Source organism: Oryx dammah, unplaced genomic scaffold (genome assembly GCF_014754425.2).
Source record: "Oryx dammah isolate SB20612 unplaced genomic scaffold, SCBI_Odam_1.1 HiC_scaffold_5, whole genome shotgun sequence".
NCBI classification, from domain to species: domain Eukaryota; kingdom Metazoa; phylum Chordata; class Mammalia; order Artiodactyla; family Bovidae; genus Oryx; species Oryx dammah.
In genome coordinates this window covers 100871399-100886484 of record NW_024070189.1, presented here as the reverse complement: position 1 = coordinate 100886484, position 15086 = coordinate 100871399, and the positions used below count along the sequence as shown (strand labels likewise).

At 53.9% G+C, this 15086-nt stretch overlaps 1 protein-coding gene across 1 annotated transcript; it reads right to left on the bottom strand.

Moving 5' to 3' along the window:
* Positions 1–12452: 12452 nt before the first annotated feature.
* Positions 12453–14828, bottom strand: KLF2 (Kruppel like factor 2). Its single transcript, XM_040241050.1, has 3 exons — positions 14666–14828; positions 13665–14481; positions 12453–13144 (listed from the first exon to the last, which is right to left on the bottom strand). Exons 1-3 carry the CDS (start codon positions 14738–14740, stop codon positions 12969–12971), a joined length of 1068 nt encoding a protein of 355 aa, XP_040096984.1. The 5' UTR covers positions 14741–14828; the 3' UTR covers positions 12453–12968.
* Between the last annotated feature and the right edge of the window lie 258 nt (positions 14829–15086).

Here is a 15086-nt window from a genome sequence, read left to right as displayed (position 1 = left end):
CACTCTTCTGCTTCCTGGCAGTGACTCCTCTGGGGACCTCATACAAATGGAATCGAGCAGTACTTGTCCTTCTGTGATTGGCTTACCCTACTCGACAGAATGTCCTCAAGGTCCATCCACGTCGTGGTGTGTGTCAGAATGTCCTTCTTTTTAATGCTGAATAATATTCCATCGTACAGATGAGTGTACATTGCTCACACTGTTTGCCCCTGTGTGTATGTACCATATTTTGTTATCTGTGCATACCTTGATGAAACTTTATTTTACATTTCCATACATGAAAATAATTTCATTCAAAACAGCAACATTTTACAACTGAAGTCTCTATTCCCAATTGTTTCTGTTTAAAAATTGTTTCGTTTTTATCGTGGTGAGATCCACATAAAGTAAAATTACTCATTTAAGATGTATAATTCAGTGGCATTTAGTATGTTCATCTTGCTGTGCGGCCACCACTTCTAGCTCCAGAACATTTCTATCATCCCCCACAAAAAACCTGTCTCCATTAGCAGAACTCCCCACTTCCCCTCCCCAGCCCCTGACAACCACTGATCTTCTTTCTGAGTCCACGGATTCACCTGTTCTGGACATTTCGGATACATGGGATCATGTATTGGGTGGCCTTTCTTTTCTGGCTCTTCTCTCTCAGCCTGATGTCTTTGAGTTTCATCCTGTTGGAGCACGTGTCCGTTCTTCCTTTTCATAGCTGAGTAATATTCCATTTTGTGGATGGGCCACATTTTGTTTTCTTCTTTTTTTAAAAAAACTTCTTGGCTGCGCTGTGTGGCATGAGGGATCTTAGTTTCCCAATCAGGGGTTAAACCCATGCCCCTTGCATTGAAAATACAAAGTCTTAACCACTGGACCCTGACTGGTTTAGTCAGTAAGTCATCTCTGATTCTTGGGATCCCATAGACTGTAACCCACCAGTCCATGGGGTTTCCCAGGCAAGAATACTGGAGTGGGTTGCCATTTCTTTCTCAGGCGTCCTTCCTTCCTGGCTCAGGCGATCTTCCAGAGGTTGGCTGCGTCTCCTACACTGAAGGCAGATTCTTTGCTGCTGAGCCACCAGGGAAGTTCCCTATTTATTCATTATTTGATGGCCACTTTCCTCCAGGGGATCTTCCCAACCCAGGGATCGAACCTGGAGTCCTGTATTGCAAGCGGGTTCTTTACCATCTGAGCCACCAGGGAAGCCCGTGAACATCCCAGTTGTTTCTTAAACGGACAAGCCAACAACAGCAACACCAGTAATGGAAATAATTGCCAAAACTTTTCTTCCAGGCAAAAATCTTTCAGGAGCCCCTCCCACTCAAAAAGACATCCTTGAGATACATGCTTACACTGGAGTGCGAGGTCACCCAAATTGACGCTCTCCTTGTGCATCTCCACTGGCCTCCTGACTTTCTCGTGCAGAAGTCAGCTCAGAGGCCGACAGTCGTCAATGGTATCAGGTCTGTCCCGAGACACGGTAGTCCCCTCACTTCCAGTTGCACCTCCCAGGGGCCAGCAGGATTCAGCAGCAAGAGATGGTTTGTTACTCTGAAGTTCCACTGTGTGTGTATGGCTCTCTCTCTTTTTTGTTTTGGTTGCACCGTGCATCTTGCAGGATCTTAGTTCTCTGACCAGGGATTGAACTGGGGCCCTCAGCAGTGAAAATGCAGAATCCTAACCACTGGCCAGCCAGAGATTTCCTTGTCTCTCTCTTAATAATGAGGGCTTCCCTAGTGGCGTCGATGGCAAACAATCTGCTTGCGAAGTAGGAGACTCAGGTTCGATCCCTGGGTCAGGAAGATCCCTGGAGAAGGGAATGGCTACCCACTCCAGTATTCTTGCCTGGAGTATTCCATGAACAGAGGAGCCTGGTGGGCTTCAGTCCATGGGATCGCAAAGAGCTGGACATGACTGAGTGACTAACAGTTTCACTTTGCACTTAATCACGAGTTCCTCATTGAGCACCTACTGTGTGCCAGGCGTAGCACAGACCCCAGCCATTGGACAGCAGCCACCAAGACACATGCTAAGGTCCTTCTTTTGACAGTGGAGGAAAGGGGGTCCTGGGAGTCACAGATTGACAATAGTGAAGCCAGGAGCTCAGCTCACACCTGGCCGATGACCCAAGCCCCTGCCTGGTTGCTGGGGCTGCCCCTCTGAGTCAGCAGGGGCTCAGATTTCGGCAGGAGGGGCCAAGCCGGCCACAGGCTCCTGCGATGAACAGCGCAGATGCAGGCATAGGGTTGGTGGGAACCAGCGGTGCTTGATGGAACAGGCGCCCACTTCTGAGATGAGAAACCCTTCCTTTGACAAACTTCAGTGTGACTCAAAACGAACTGACAAGCCCCCAGTGAGCTGGCCTAAGTCACCCCGTGTTGCACTGAGGAAATGAGACATCAGGATGTGTTTGAGGTTTGGGGTTCAACGGAAACACACTGGAAATGTGGAGAATTCTGCTCCCGAGAGCTGGGATTGGCGCCTCTGGGCACATTTTAAAGCCAAGTGAAAAATGGGGCTGGCTGGACTCCTGATCCTGGTTTCTCTCCTTGCTTTGAAATATCATAGAACCCCCGAGGCCACAGACAGTGGGGGGTTAGCCAAGGAGTGTGTCTTTTGGTCTTGGGACAGTCCCTAAAAGGCCAACTCGGGGTCAAGGTTGAAATCAGGGGTGTTGGAGGTGGAGAGCAATCCAGATGTACTGGAGAAGGCCAGACGGCAACCTCATGAACAGCGAACAGCATCTGGCACTCGGCGGGTGCAGAACTATTTCCTGAATGACTGTGACATTTTATAGCCGCACGTCTCAAAGTATGGCTGAGCCAGTCCCCAGAGCGTGGCACAGATGTCAACTTCTGGGCCCTGCCTGAGCACCCCCAGATGAGATTCAGCTTCTCCTGGAGGAACGGAGGGGGAGGAAAGAGGGGAGGCTGAGCTCCCACAGTGTGAGGGAAGGAACCTGACTTTGATTTACTTTTCTGACCAGCCCAGATGGAAGCCGTCACTGTCAGAGACTGAGCAGTTGCCTGGGGTCACAGCCAGAAGACCAGTGTCAGAGCTGGGGTGACCTGGGCCACCAGACTCCAAGTCCTGTCTACACTGCCTGCTGCACACAACCCCGCATTAGCATTAGCACAAACTCCTGGAGTTGATCGGAAATCCTATCATCCCAGGAGGCACTGAATTTGGGGTTTGGTTGCATGTGAGGACCTGGGAACACAAGTGCTAGGCCCACTCATGGGTACTGACTTCTCAACTGCCCCCCTCCCCTGCCATGTAGGTAGCACCCCTCACTCCTGGCTGCTCAGACCTCACTGGATGAGGGTGCCAGGTACCCATGCAGGTGTCTCCACCCCAGTGAGGTCAGGCCTGCATGGTGGGAAGAAGAGAGTTTGCTGGGGGAATCGGGGCAGACTTCCTGGAGGAGGTGATGCTTGAGTTAGGCCTTGAAGGATGGACTAAGGTTTCCATGGATGCATGGAAAGGGCTTTTGGGCATCAGGAACAGTCTCTTCAATGATGTGGGGTTGGGGAGGAGTCAGGGTGAGTCGGAGTGGTGGGGAGAAAGAGATTAACATGAAAGGTGAAGGGTGACAAGGAAGAAGCAGAGGTTCAGAGGAGAGAGGCTGCTGACCGTTAAAGACTGGAATGCAGAGTGTTTTCAGCACGTTCTCAACAAGCAAGAGAGAGGTGTGTCTGGACGGTGGGGGGATACTCTTAGAAGCAACCCCCATGTGAATCCCACTGGAGCCATGAGGAGCTGCCCTTGGGGGTCACTCATGTGCAGCAGGACAGGCTCCCATTCTATAAGCCACACCCCTTTTGGAACCACAAGAAATCCCCTGGGGACACCAGAGACTTCACAGATCCCACCCCCACCAGATCTGCAGATGAGCCCCGGGTCCACACAGTCCCCCAAGCAAAGCCGGATGTGCGTCCTGCCTCCCCCCAGCCTTGGAGCTCAGGCCCCTACAATGAATCTCCCACCTCTGTGATTTGCTGGCTCTGTCTTGAAGCAGGTCTCTCTGTACTTTGTTACTTCAATTCCACGTATTTCCAAGGTTGCCAACTTTCTCGTGTTTGGGGTTTCTAATTTCATTCCACTGTGGTCGGAGAACATACTTGGTATTATCTCAAGCCTCTTCAATTTGTTGAGGTTGGTTGATGGCCCATCCTGGGGAATGTTCATGTGTATTCTGCCGCCTTTGGGTGGAGTGTTCTAGACACGTCTGTTCAGTCTTGTTGGTTTCCATGCCTGCGTGTTCAGTCGTGTCTGACTCTGCGACCCCATGGACTATAGCCTGCCAGACTCCTTTGTTCATAACATTTCCAAGGCAAGAATACTGGAGTGGGTTGCCATTTCCTCCTCCAGGGGATCTCCCTGACCCAGGGATCAAACCCACGTCTCCTGCATTGCAGGCAGATTCTTTACCACTGAGCCATCAGGAAAGCCCAATTGGTTTCCAGACTCCCTCTATTGAAGAAGAAAAAAAAAAAAAAACAGTGGTGGAGGGGAGAGAATAGAAAGGCTTATCAATAACATGTTCTGTTCACGTTGATCTAGGTTAAAACAGAGCAGGTCCTGGGAAGCAAGGGCCATTGGCAGGCACTCGGCCTGTGTATCTAGCTCTTGTGACTCAGGGCAGCCAAGGGACACAGGAGGTCTGGCTGGCCGATCCCACTGAGTGGCCTCTGCTGCTTTGGAGTGAAGGCAGATGATGTTGGCCTAGCTCAGGCCCTGGCCTGGTGGAGGGTCTCACGGTCTGGCCTCCAGGCGTCTGTGTACCTTCTCGAGAAGGCTGTCCTGGGTCTTCTGCGCCTGGTAGAGCATCTTGTAGGCTAAGCGGGCAGGCGGGCGTGCCGGGTGTGAGTGGCACCTCGACCGCAGGCCGGTCCAGCTCCCTGGGAGCCTCAGCTTCTCTGCACAGCCTGTGCTGCTGCGAAAACCCAATTTCCGGACCACCCCCAAGCCAGGGCACTGGCAGCGCTCCCCTCCCCTCTGCTGTTGCCCCCATTTTACAGAGGAGGAAACCGAGGCGCAGAGTGTGGCTGGTTGGAGCTGACGGTGGTGAGCTGGTGTTGATGTGAGAGGGGAGTCCTGAACGATTTGCGGCTGGGCCTGGGCAAGCTTCTCAGAAAAGAAAAACACATCTGAGTTTCCGAGAGGCGGTGAATAAATCTTTCAAAAGAAAACAAGAGATCCAGGATTCTAGTTCTGGGTCGATGGCCAAAGAACTGAAAGCAGAGCCTCAAAGACATGTGTGCACACCCATGTTCATGGCAGCTTTACCCACAGCAGTCAAAACGAGAGAGCAGCCCAAGCGTCCATCAGTGGATGAAAAGATAAACAAATGTGGGCTATCCACACGAAGGAATATTACTCAGCCTTAAACAGGAAAGAAATTCTGAAATATGTGACAGCATGGATAAACCTTGAGGATAGGATGCAGCCACAGAAGGACACGGGTGGTATGACTCCACTCACACGAGGTCCCTAAAGTAGAGATTCGTAGAGATCGAAGGTAGAGTGACGGGTCCCAGGGCCTGGGGTCGGAGCTGGGGAGTTTGTGTTGAATGGGGCCAGAGGTTCACTCGGGGAAGATGAAAAATTTCTGGAGATGGATGGTGATAACGGCTGAACCATAGTGTGGTGTACTTAATGATGCCAAGAACCATATGTACACTTAATACTGGTTAAAATGGTTGATTTGGGGACTTCCCTGGGGGTCCATCCAGTGGTTAAGACTTTGCCCTCAGATGCATGGGGGGCAGGTTTGATCCCTGGGCGGAGAGCTAAGATCCTACCTGCCATGCAGTCATAAAACCAAAACATAAAATGGGAGCAATATTGTAGCAGGGCTTCCATGGGGGCTGAGATGGTGAAGAATCGGCCTGCAATTCAGGAGGCCCAGGTTTGAGAGTGGGCGCGCACACATGAACACACACACAGAGAATTGTAACAAATTCAGTAAAGACTTTAAACATGGTCCACATTAAAAAAAAATCTTTAAAAAAGGGTTAGTTTTGTTCTGTGTATTTTTGTTGTTGTTCAGTTGCTTGGTTGTGTTCGACTCTTTGTGACCCCATGGACTCCTGTCCTTCACCCTCTCCTAGAGTTTGCTCAAACTCATGTCCATCGAGTCGGTGATGCCATCCAACCATCTCATCCTCTGTCGTCCCCTTCTCCTCCTGCCCTCAATCTTTCCCAGCATCACGGTCTTTTCCAATGAGTCGGCTCTTCACACCAGGTGGTACTTCAGCTTCAGCGTCAGTCCTTTCAAGGAATATTTAGGGTTGATTTCCTTTAGGATTGACTGGTTTGATCTCCTTGCTGTCCAAGGGACTTCCTAGAGTCTTGAATTTTATGACAGTGAAAAAAGAAAGAAAACAAGGGATGGACGGGAGGAAGATGAGAAAATGGAGAAGAGAGAGGGTGGATATGGTACTCAGTCCTGAAGCAGGGTCTTGTCAGAGTCCCTGTCTCCATTCTCCCTAGAACAGTGAGCTTACTTCTCATGGTTGGTCTCAGCCAAGGTCCCACCCAGGGAGCCCCCCAGTCAGAACCAGCCTCCAGGGTCTGGGGTGCAAAATACTAAGGGAACCAAGAGAAGAGTAGGGGAGGGTGCGTGGCCTCAGAGAGAGAGGGGGGTGCCTTCCCGGCCACGGTCATGGCGCAGGAACCATGTTAATGGGCTTGAGGGACATGGGCTGGTGGTCACCCTGGCCTGCATCCGTCTGTGGCTCCCGCTGCCCTTCAGTCCTGCATCCCGGACTCACCCCTAAGTGAGTCCTCCTCCTGTGGGTTCCAGCCAGATCCACCTTCTCCCTCTTGAAAGCCCCCTAGGTGAGACCTCCCTCCACCTTTCTGCCTCCCAGGTGGGTCAGTCCGTGAGCCCTAGCACTGGAGGCAGGATTAGTGGCGGTCCCACAAGGCTGAATCAGCTATGTCCGCCGAGAAGCCCAGCGGAGGCTCAGGGATCTGTGGAGGAGACCAGTGGGGCAGGCGTGCAGAGCCATGTGGGACTGGATGGCCGCTGGGTCAGCCTTGGGGACTCTGGGTGAGGATGTAGGGAGATAGCACTCGAGAAACTCTGGCTTTTCCTGCTGTGCGGCCTCAGGCGGGTTCCTCTCTTCTCTGAGCCTCCCCGTGCACTGCTCACCTCCCTGGCACACCAAAGAGTTCATTTGCCCTGCCTGCCCCCGTTCCACCTATTTGGGTAACACTGGCCAACATCCAGTCAGGCCCGGAGGAGCCTAGTCATTTGAAAGAAGTCACCGAGTGTGGCCCAGCAGGAGGATGGCCTTGAATCCTCCATCCCAGAGAGTGTGTAAAGTTAGTTGGATGGACAGGGCCTGGAAGGGCAAGGAGCAGCAGGCTAGCATTTCCAGCTGCATGAACGGCAAGTGCAAAGGCCCTGAGGCAGGTCTGGAAGGCATGTCTGTTTATTCGCAGAGCCGCGTGTGGCCATAAATGCAACCCTGCCCCCACCTTCTCTCTCTCTTCTAAAAGAAGAATTAAAATGGGTGGAGGATGGGGCATTGAGGTTTGCCTCCTCCCTCTGCCTCTCTCATGAACCAGAGTGAACCTGGCCTTCTGAAGGTGCACAGTGAAGGGAAAACCCCTACCTTCAGAGTGGGAGTCTTAGCACCAATGAATGACTCTGGGAAACACCTCTGGGCCTCAGTTTCCTCTTCTACAAGGACAGGGAGAGGATGCCTTTGAGGTGCTTTCCCCTGGTTCAGCTCGAGAAGCAGAGGTGTTGGGACTTGAGATTCCAGGGCCAGCTTCTTTCACCTGGTGTCTGGTGAGAGTCAGTGGGGCCCCCGCCCCTTGTCTGGTGGCCTCCTGCCTTTCCCCTGAAGATCCGGTGGTATCTAGCTTTGAGGCCTCAAAGATTCCCCCACGATCGCTTGGCTTGGCTGCTACTAGTGGCTATGGGAAGAAAGCAGGGAACAACATTTCACGTCTGGAGAACAGCAGGTGCAAAGGCCCTGAGGCAGGACTGAAGAGGAGCATGTCTGGTAGACAGTAAGGAGAACAGTGTGGCTGAGCACGCAGGCATGAAAGAGAGCTGGGCAGGAGGAGGTGGGGCCCCACAGACCACAGTGAAATCTTTGGATTTATTCCAGAATGATACCAACCTGCTATAATGATACCATCTGGTTTTACTGGGGAGATGAAATTGTCCCCAAGACGTGGTCCACGTGGAAGAGTCACTGGGCCCAGTACCCTAGCTGGTTTGTGTTCTGGCTGCACTGGGCCTTTGTTGTGGCACGTGCACCTTCTCTGGTTGCGGCAAGCTGGGGGCTACTCTCTAGCTGCAGCGTGTGGTCTTCTCATCGAGCTGGCTTCTCTTGTTTCAGAGTATAGGCTCTAAGGCACACAGGCCTCAGTGTTAGAGCTTGCAGGCTTTAGAGTGCAAGCTCAGTAGTTGTAGGGCACAGGCTTAGTTGCCCCATGGCACATGGGATCTTCCCAGATCAGGGATTGAATTTGTGACTCTCGCGTTGGCAGGCAGATTTTTAATCACTGGACCACCACATAAGTTCCCTTATTTTGCTTTTTATTGCAACATCTCAGGGAACTCCATCCACCCTGTTAGGCTCCCTTCCCCCAGACACCTATGTTTCCTGAGCCTGCTCCTCTTTGCCCAAGATTTTCCGGAAGATGAGTTTTCCAGGATATTCAGAGGGAAGCCTCTCAAGGACTCACTGGGGGCTTCCAGGCCTGCCAGGTAGTGTGCAGGAAGAAAAGAGGGTGAGTTTGAAGCAGTTTAGCATGTAGGTGTTTCCAGGTGTGGGTAGGAGCTGTGATGTCAAGATTGGGCCAACCTGTGTTTGAGCTCAGCCTCCACCACCTACCCCTGCACTGGGCTAGGGGCTAGCCTTCCTCTCTTGGCACCCACTATCCACATTTGGAAGATGGGGGTGGCTATTCTCTGCCCCCACACACCACAGCTTAGTGGGAAGGTTGAAAGAGAGAATCTGTGTTAAGGGATAAAAGCACCTGCCCCAGCCAGGAGCTCAGCTCAAGTTCTCACTGCCTTAGTCATTCAACAAACACTTGTGGATACTGGCTCTGGGTGATGAGGCAAGGCTGAATCACTTCTGCTTCCCCAGAACTCTGCTCAGGACTGAGGCATTGGGAGTATTTGCTGAATGAATGAGTGGAGGAGAGCGACAGATTGAGAGAGAGAGAGAAAGAATGGAACAGAGGTGGAGAGAAGGAAAGGAAGAGAGATTGAGAGAAAGATTATCATCTATCCATCCATCCGTCATACTTATCTATCCATCATCTATCTATCTATCCATCCAACTATTCAACCATTCATCTGTCCATTCATTATATCTAACCATCATCTATCCATCCATCCATCATATCTATCATCTCTCTATCCATACATTCATCCACAATCATCCATCGTATCTATCCATCATATCTATATATCCATCCATCCATCCAGTTGTCTATCCATTCATTCATCCATCCTATCTATCCATCTATCATCTATCTATCGATCTATCATCTCTCCATCCGTCACATCCATCTATCTGTCTATCTGTTTCTATATCTAGAGACATGAAAAGAAGTGGTGAGGGGAGAAAGACTTGAAAGGCACACACACTGACCTCATCCCCACCACTGAGAATGATCCAGCCCCGATGGTGATGATGATGGTGATGGGGTTGAGAAACCCTGAGCTTGTCACACACCTGCTCAGCGTGAGTCCAGGCACCTGCCTCGTGCTGGTGCCTCTGAGAACCATTCATCACTGACCTGTCGCCTTGAAACTCTGTAGGGTGTGGCTGAATCTGAGTGCTAGCTCAGCTTTGCTGATGGGGTAGAGTGCTGAGTCAGGTGTATACTGGGACTCACCTCCTCCTCTGAAGGCTCTCCCTGCCCCCATTTCACACCACATCATTCTGCAGGATGCCTGGGCCTCCCTGACATACAGGAAACTCCTGCGAGAAAAACAACTCCTATATCTTTCTCCCATCACTGGAGTCACTCTTGGGAGAGCATTTTGGACAATACCCAAAGCCCTCCAAAACCGTTATCTTTTTCAACCCTAGGGGGACAATCTGAAATATGGCCCAGCATGTATATACAGATGCCCAGTGCTTGTCTGCATAAGCAACTCCTGGCCCATCTAAATGGAATATTATGCAGCCAATTAAAATGATGATAAAACCATATCATGGAGGAAAATAGATGGAAAAATAATCATAATCTTTCCTGGAAAAATAAACAAAAGATACAGTGATAGTCACAGCCACGTGAAAACAACCACTGACCAGCAATCCCTTTCTCCAAAAAACCTTTGATGGGAACTGGGTTATAGAATGAAGGGCATAAGTTTGTTTTTTTTTTTTTTTTCTGGTTTAATACTTTGTATTTTCTTAAGTGGACACCAGGAAGGAAAAGTGTTCTGCATCTTCTCACAGGGATGGAGATGGGACCCAGCAGTGAAGTTTTATTCATATTTTTCTCTGGGTAGCATCATTTATCATGGAAGCTTGCTCCCTGAGATGGAGCCCCCTCCCCGCTGATAAAAGTGATGAATGAAGATGATTGTTTAGGAACCTGAGCATTTCAGTTGCGACACGAATGACACGGGGACCGAATGACTCTGAGGAGGGAACTGCCTTGTGTCTGCTACAATGCTTCTGCAGCATCCCCGGCTCCCGCCCACTCGATGCAAGCAGCATCCCCCAGTTGTGGCAACCCCAAATATCTCGAGACCGGGTTGCCACTGGCTGAGAACCGCTCATCTGGAAGATGTTAGGTATAAGTCAAGCTTTGGGTTTCAGAAAGGGGCAGAGAAAACAATAAGCGAGGGTTTCTGCATTAATCAGTGCGAGCCAGCTCTTTGCAGGCATGTGTCTCTTGCCGAAAGGTACAGCTGTGTAGGAGCCTGACACTTTCTATTGTATCAGTCAGAGGTACTCAGGAAACAGAAGCTTCAGCAGCATCAATCCCTTCACAAGTAGCCTCTCATTGGAGCCAGAGGCCTCTGGGAGGGGTTTTTAAGCCAGTGAGAAAAATGGTTTTACCCCAAAACTCAATGACGAAGATCAGAGGACCCTACCAAAAATTACTTAAAATCTCTTTTCATTCTTCTACTCCTATTGCCTCTGAAACCAGTTCCAAGCTAAGAGGGGGTGTTTCCAGAGATGGAGGGGGCCGTGCCCTGCTCTGGAATCTTTTTTTTTTTTTTTCTTGCAAAAGCTGCAGAGAGAGGATACAGAGACTCACACACGCACATTCGCATGCCCTGCATCACTAGCGGAAGTGGGTCCAGGCTATTGACTCAAGAAAGATGAATCAGATTGTCATCTTCCATTTCTGCTTTTTGTGGATTGCCAAACACTCTCAGCTGTTTCCAGGGCTGCTGGGGAGGCGGGGAGGCGGGGTGGTGGTGGTAGGAAGGATGAAGAGAGGGAGGGAGGGAGGAAATCCCAGCCTCTGTCGCAACAGGGCAAGAGTGTTTTTAAAACAGGCACTGCTTACAAGTTATTTTCACTTTCTGCAAACAACTTGTGCAATTGTTAGTGGCCATAGTTACCCACCCAGGGCTCTGAGAAGGGGGAAGAGGAGGGGGAACCTGGCAGGGAGCGGTACCTCCGTGCCTGATCCGAGGCATCCAGGGGGCTGTGTGGGGATCCTGTCTTGCTCAGGAGGTAGACTTCTGGAGTGGACACCTCCAACCATCAAGGTTGGGGCTCTGATGTGACTGTGTCACACAAGGGCTGCAGGGGAGGGTCTTCTAACCCTCCAACACCAGCAGCAGGTGGCTTGTTACAGAAATCCCTCTAGTGGGATCTGGGGACCCTTGGGAGGCAGACAGACCAGGCTGACACGTTGACATCACTGTTCCATAGCTACCTCTCTGGGCCTCTGTTTTCCCCTCTGGAAAAGAATACTCACCATTCATGACCCTCAAATATGGATTTCCTTTTTTTTTTTCTAACAGGATGGGGAACTCATCTTAAAAAAAAAAAAATTCTGCTAAAAGGCAAGACTAGTGAAAGGCCATGCAGGTCAGAAACTCAGCATTTTACCCCTTCCAAAAAAAAAAAAAAAAGTCTGTGCTTTACAAAAGTTTGGCTAAAACCTCAGAAGCTTCCAGAAAGAGGTAAGACTTTTTTTCAGCCTAGAGAAGGCCACGTCAGTGGGACCAGCAAGCAGTTTCTCCAGCTCTAGGGAAAAGCAGGCAATTTATGGTTCAGGGAACAACCTTAAAATAACTCCTTCAGTCCTAAAATGAAGTGTTTAAATTTATAGAAAAACCCACAGGTTCCTGGCAGCTGGGGGCTGCAACTGGCAACCCCGGGTGCTAGCTGGGGCAGGACCCCCCTCACCCAGACTCTGCCAGGCTGTCCTCCATCTAAGCTGCCTGTCCCCATATCCTCTCACCCCTCCCAAATGTCCCAAGCCCCCAGTTATCCAAGAGGCTGGACCAGAGCTGTGATTTTTTTTTCAAACGATGCAAAACTTTTTTTTTAATTAAAAAAAAAAAAACAGCAAAATCTTATAAAAATGTTCTACTAGGTAGTCAAAATGCCCACTTGTCTTATTTACAATAATACAATATGTCACAGTTTCTATGTACAATATTATAAAAAACGTTGCACAGTACAAGTTAAGGCGTTATTTTTCACAAGGCATCAAGCCTCGATCCTCTAGTGTAGACCCGGTGGGGGTGGGGGAAGACGACGCTTAATTATTGCACCATTTTGAAAACAAAACTCGTCAAGGAGGATCGTGGTCTTCTCCCACCGGGCCTTCAGTCTCTGCTGGGGGTCGGGCATCGTGGGGGGGGGGCGGGCGCGGAGGGGCGCCCCCTCGGTGGCCACGCTGTGCCCGGCCCCGGTCCTCTGGGCCCAATAAATACCAGTCACAGTTTGGAAGGGGGCCGTGCCCGGCGCGTGGGACCCGCCACGGCCGCGCGCGGGTGGGGGTGGGGGGCGTCCGGGCTACATGTGCCGCTTCATGTGCAGCGCCAGGTGGTCGGAGCGCGAGAAGGCACGGTCGCACAGGTGGCACTGGAAGGGCCGGTGGCCCGTGTGCTTGCGGTAGTGGCGCGTGAGCTCGTCCGACCGCGCGAACTTCCAGCCGCAGCCCTCCCAGTTGCAGTGGTAGGGCTTCTCGCCTGCAGGGAGAGGGCGAGAGCGGGTCTTAGTTTTCCTCCCGGTACTCACCCCGCTGCTTAGTGGCGACTCGGGTGCGCACATCCTACCCTTAACCAGCTCTCCGAAGTGCTCCCGGCTACTTTTTGAACCCGTGGGCATCCTAGGCACATGATCCCTCGCTCCCCGGTCTCGCGATCCTCACTCCCCGGGTGTCCGAGGCGCACCCTGTCCAGACGCTCCTCGGTGTCTAGAGCCACGCCCCCAGGGGGCTCCTAAGCCTGCACTCTCTCCGCAACAGTCGGAGACACAGGGTCCCCCTGGGTTTCCTAAGTGCTCACCCCCGCCCAAAGTCCCGAGCCACGCTCCCAGGAGGATCCTAGGGGCGCGCTCACGTCCCAGGTTCCCGAACCACGCCCCCAGGGGGCTTTCTAAGACCTCTCCCCCTGCCCAACCCTTGCGCTACGCCCTCTGGGGGTTCCTAAGCACGCCCTTCCGCTAGCGCGCCCTCGCAGTGGTCCCCAGCCCGTGCTCGCCGCCCACCTGTATGCGTGCGCAGGTGCGCCTTGAGGTGCGAGCTCTTGGTGTAGGTCTTGCCGCAGCCCGCGTAGCTGCAGGTGTGTGTGGCCGTGCGTTTCCGCGGCCAGGACCGGCGACCGCGCTTGGGCTTGGCCTCCAGCAGCTCCAGCGGAGACGCAGGCGGCGTGAGGAGACCTCGGGCGGCGGGTGGCGCCAAACCCAGAGCCGCGGCGGCGGCGGCCGCGTCGTCAAAAAGACCGAAGGCGGCGGGCGCGGACGGCGCGTAATGCAGGCCGGGCCCGGGCGCGCCGAAGCCCGGGCCGCCGAAGGAAGGCGGGAAGGGGGGGCGCGGGCCGGGTGCAGGCAGGCGCGCGGGGCCATCGGGGCTGAGCGGTGGCGTGTCGGCCGGTGGCGGGGGCCGGCCCCCGGGGCCTCGCATGCACGCGGCTGCCGGGCCCGGGGCGCCCTCGCGCTTGAGGCCCCGTGGTCCGCGGGCCAGGCCGGGCGGGCAGCCGTAGCCGCCGCCGCCACCGTCCACCTCGGGGGGCTCAGCCTTCACTAGGCGGCCCGGCGGCGCCAGCAGAAAGCGACCGTGCAGCGCGGGTCCCGGTGGCACGTCCAGTTCGGGCCGCAGCAGCTCGGACACCAAACCGCCCGCGGGGGCGCCATAGGGAGGCGGCGCGCCGGGGTCCGGGTAGTAGAACGCGGGCGGCGGGGGCGGCGGGGGCTCCGGGGCGGACTCAGCGCCCAGGCCGTCCAGCCCCATGGACAGGATGATGTCCAACACGTTGTTGAGGTCTTCGTCGGTGCCGCCTGCCTCGGGCTCGGTGCGCGGCCAGCACTGCGGGTGACAGGGCGATAGGCGCGGGAGTGAGCGCGCGGAGGGGCGGGGATCGCGGCCCGCTACCCGCCTTCCATTACCCTGAGCCCGCCGTGCCTGCCGCCTGCGTTCTGCTACCCCGCAGCCCACGTTCTGCTACCCTGAGCCAGCCGCCCCCGCCGCCCGCGGTCCCTGCCGCCCTCACCTCCTGCAGGCCGCGCTCCCGGCACGGGTTAGCGAAAGTGGAGAAGGACGGGAGGATGGGCTCGCTCAGCGCCATGGCTGGGACCTGGGGCTGACGCGGATTCGGGACACCAGTGAGAGGCTGCCCGAAGCCGGGCTGGTCGGGGCGCGGGCGGGCGGGGACGGCTCTGCGGGCCGCGGCCGGGCCCGCCCAAGCCTTATAGGCGCGGCGCGCGCGGGGGCCGGGCCAAGGCGGCGGCGGCGGAAACGCGTCCCGGATGGGGACGAGCTCCGGGCGCAGCCTAAATTTAGCCGCGGTATATAAGCCGGCGGGCGGCGGCGGCCGTGGCCACTGAGGCCGCCAGGGCCCTGCACGGCCGGCTCGGCCCCTAGCGCGAACAGCCAGGCCGCGCCCCCACCCCCCGGGCCCGCCCCCGCCTGTT

Coding starts and splice junctions, on each gene's coding strand:
- KLF2 (XM_040241050.1), bottom strand. CDS start 14,740: ATGGCGCTGAGCGAGCCCATCCTCCCGTCCTTCTCCACTTTCGCTAAC. Junction 14,482..14,665: donor GGGAGCGCGGCCTGCAGGAG/GTGAGGGCGGCA, acceptor TGTCACCCGCAG/TGCTGGCCGCGCACCGAGCC. Junction 13,145..13,664: donor GCACCTGCGCACGCATACAG/GTGGGCGGCGAG, acceptor CTCTCCCTGCAG/GCGAGAAGCCCTACCACTGC.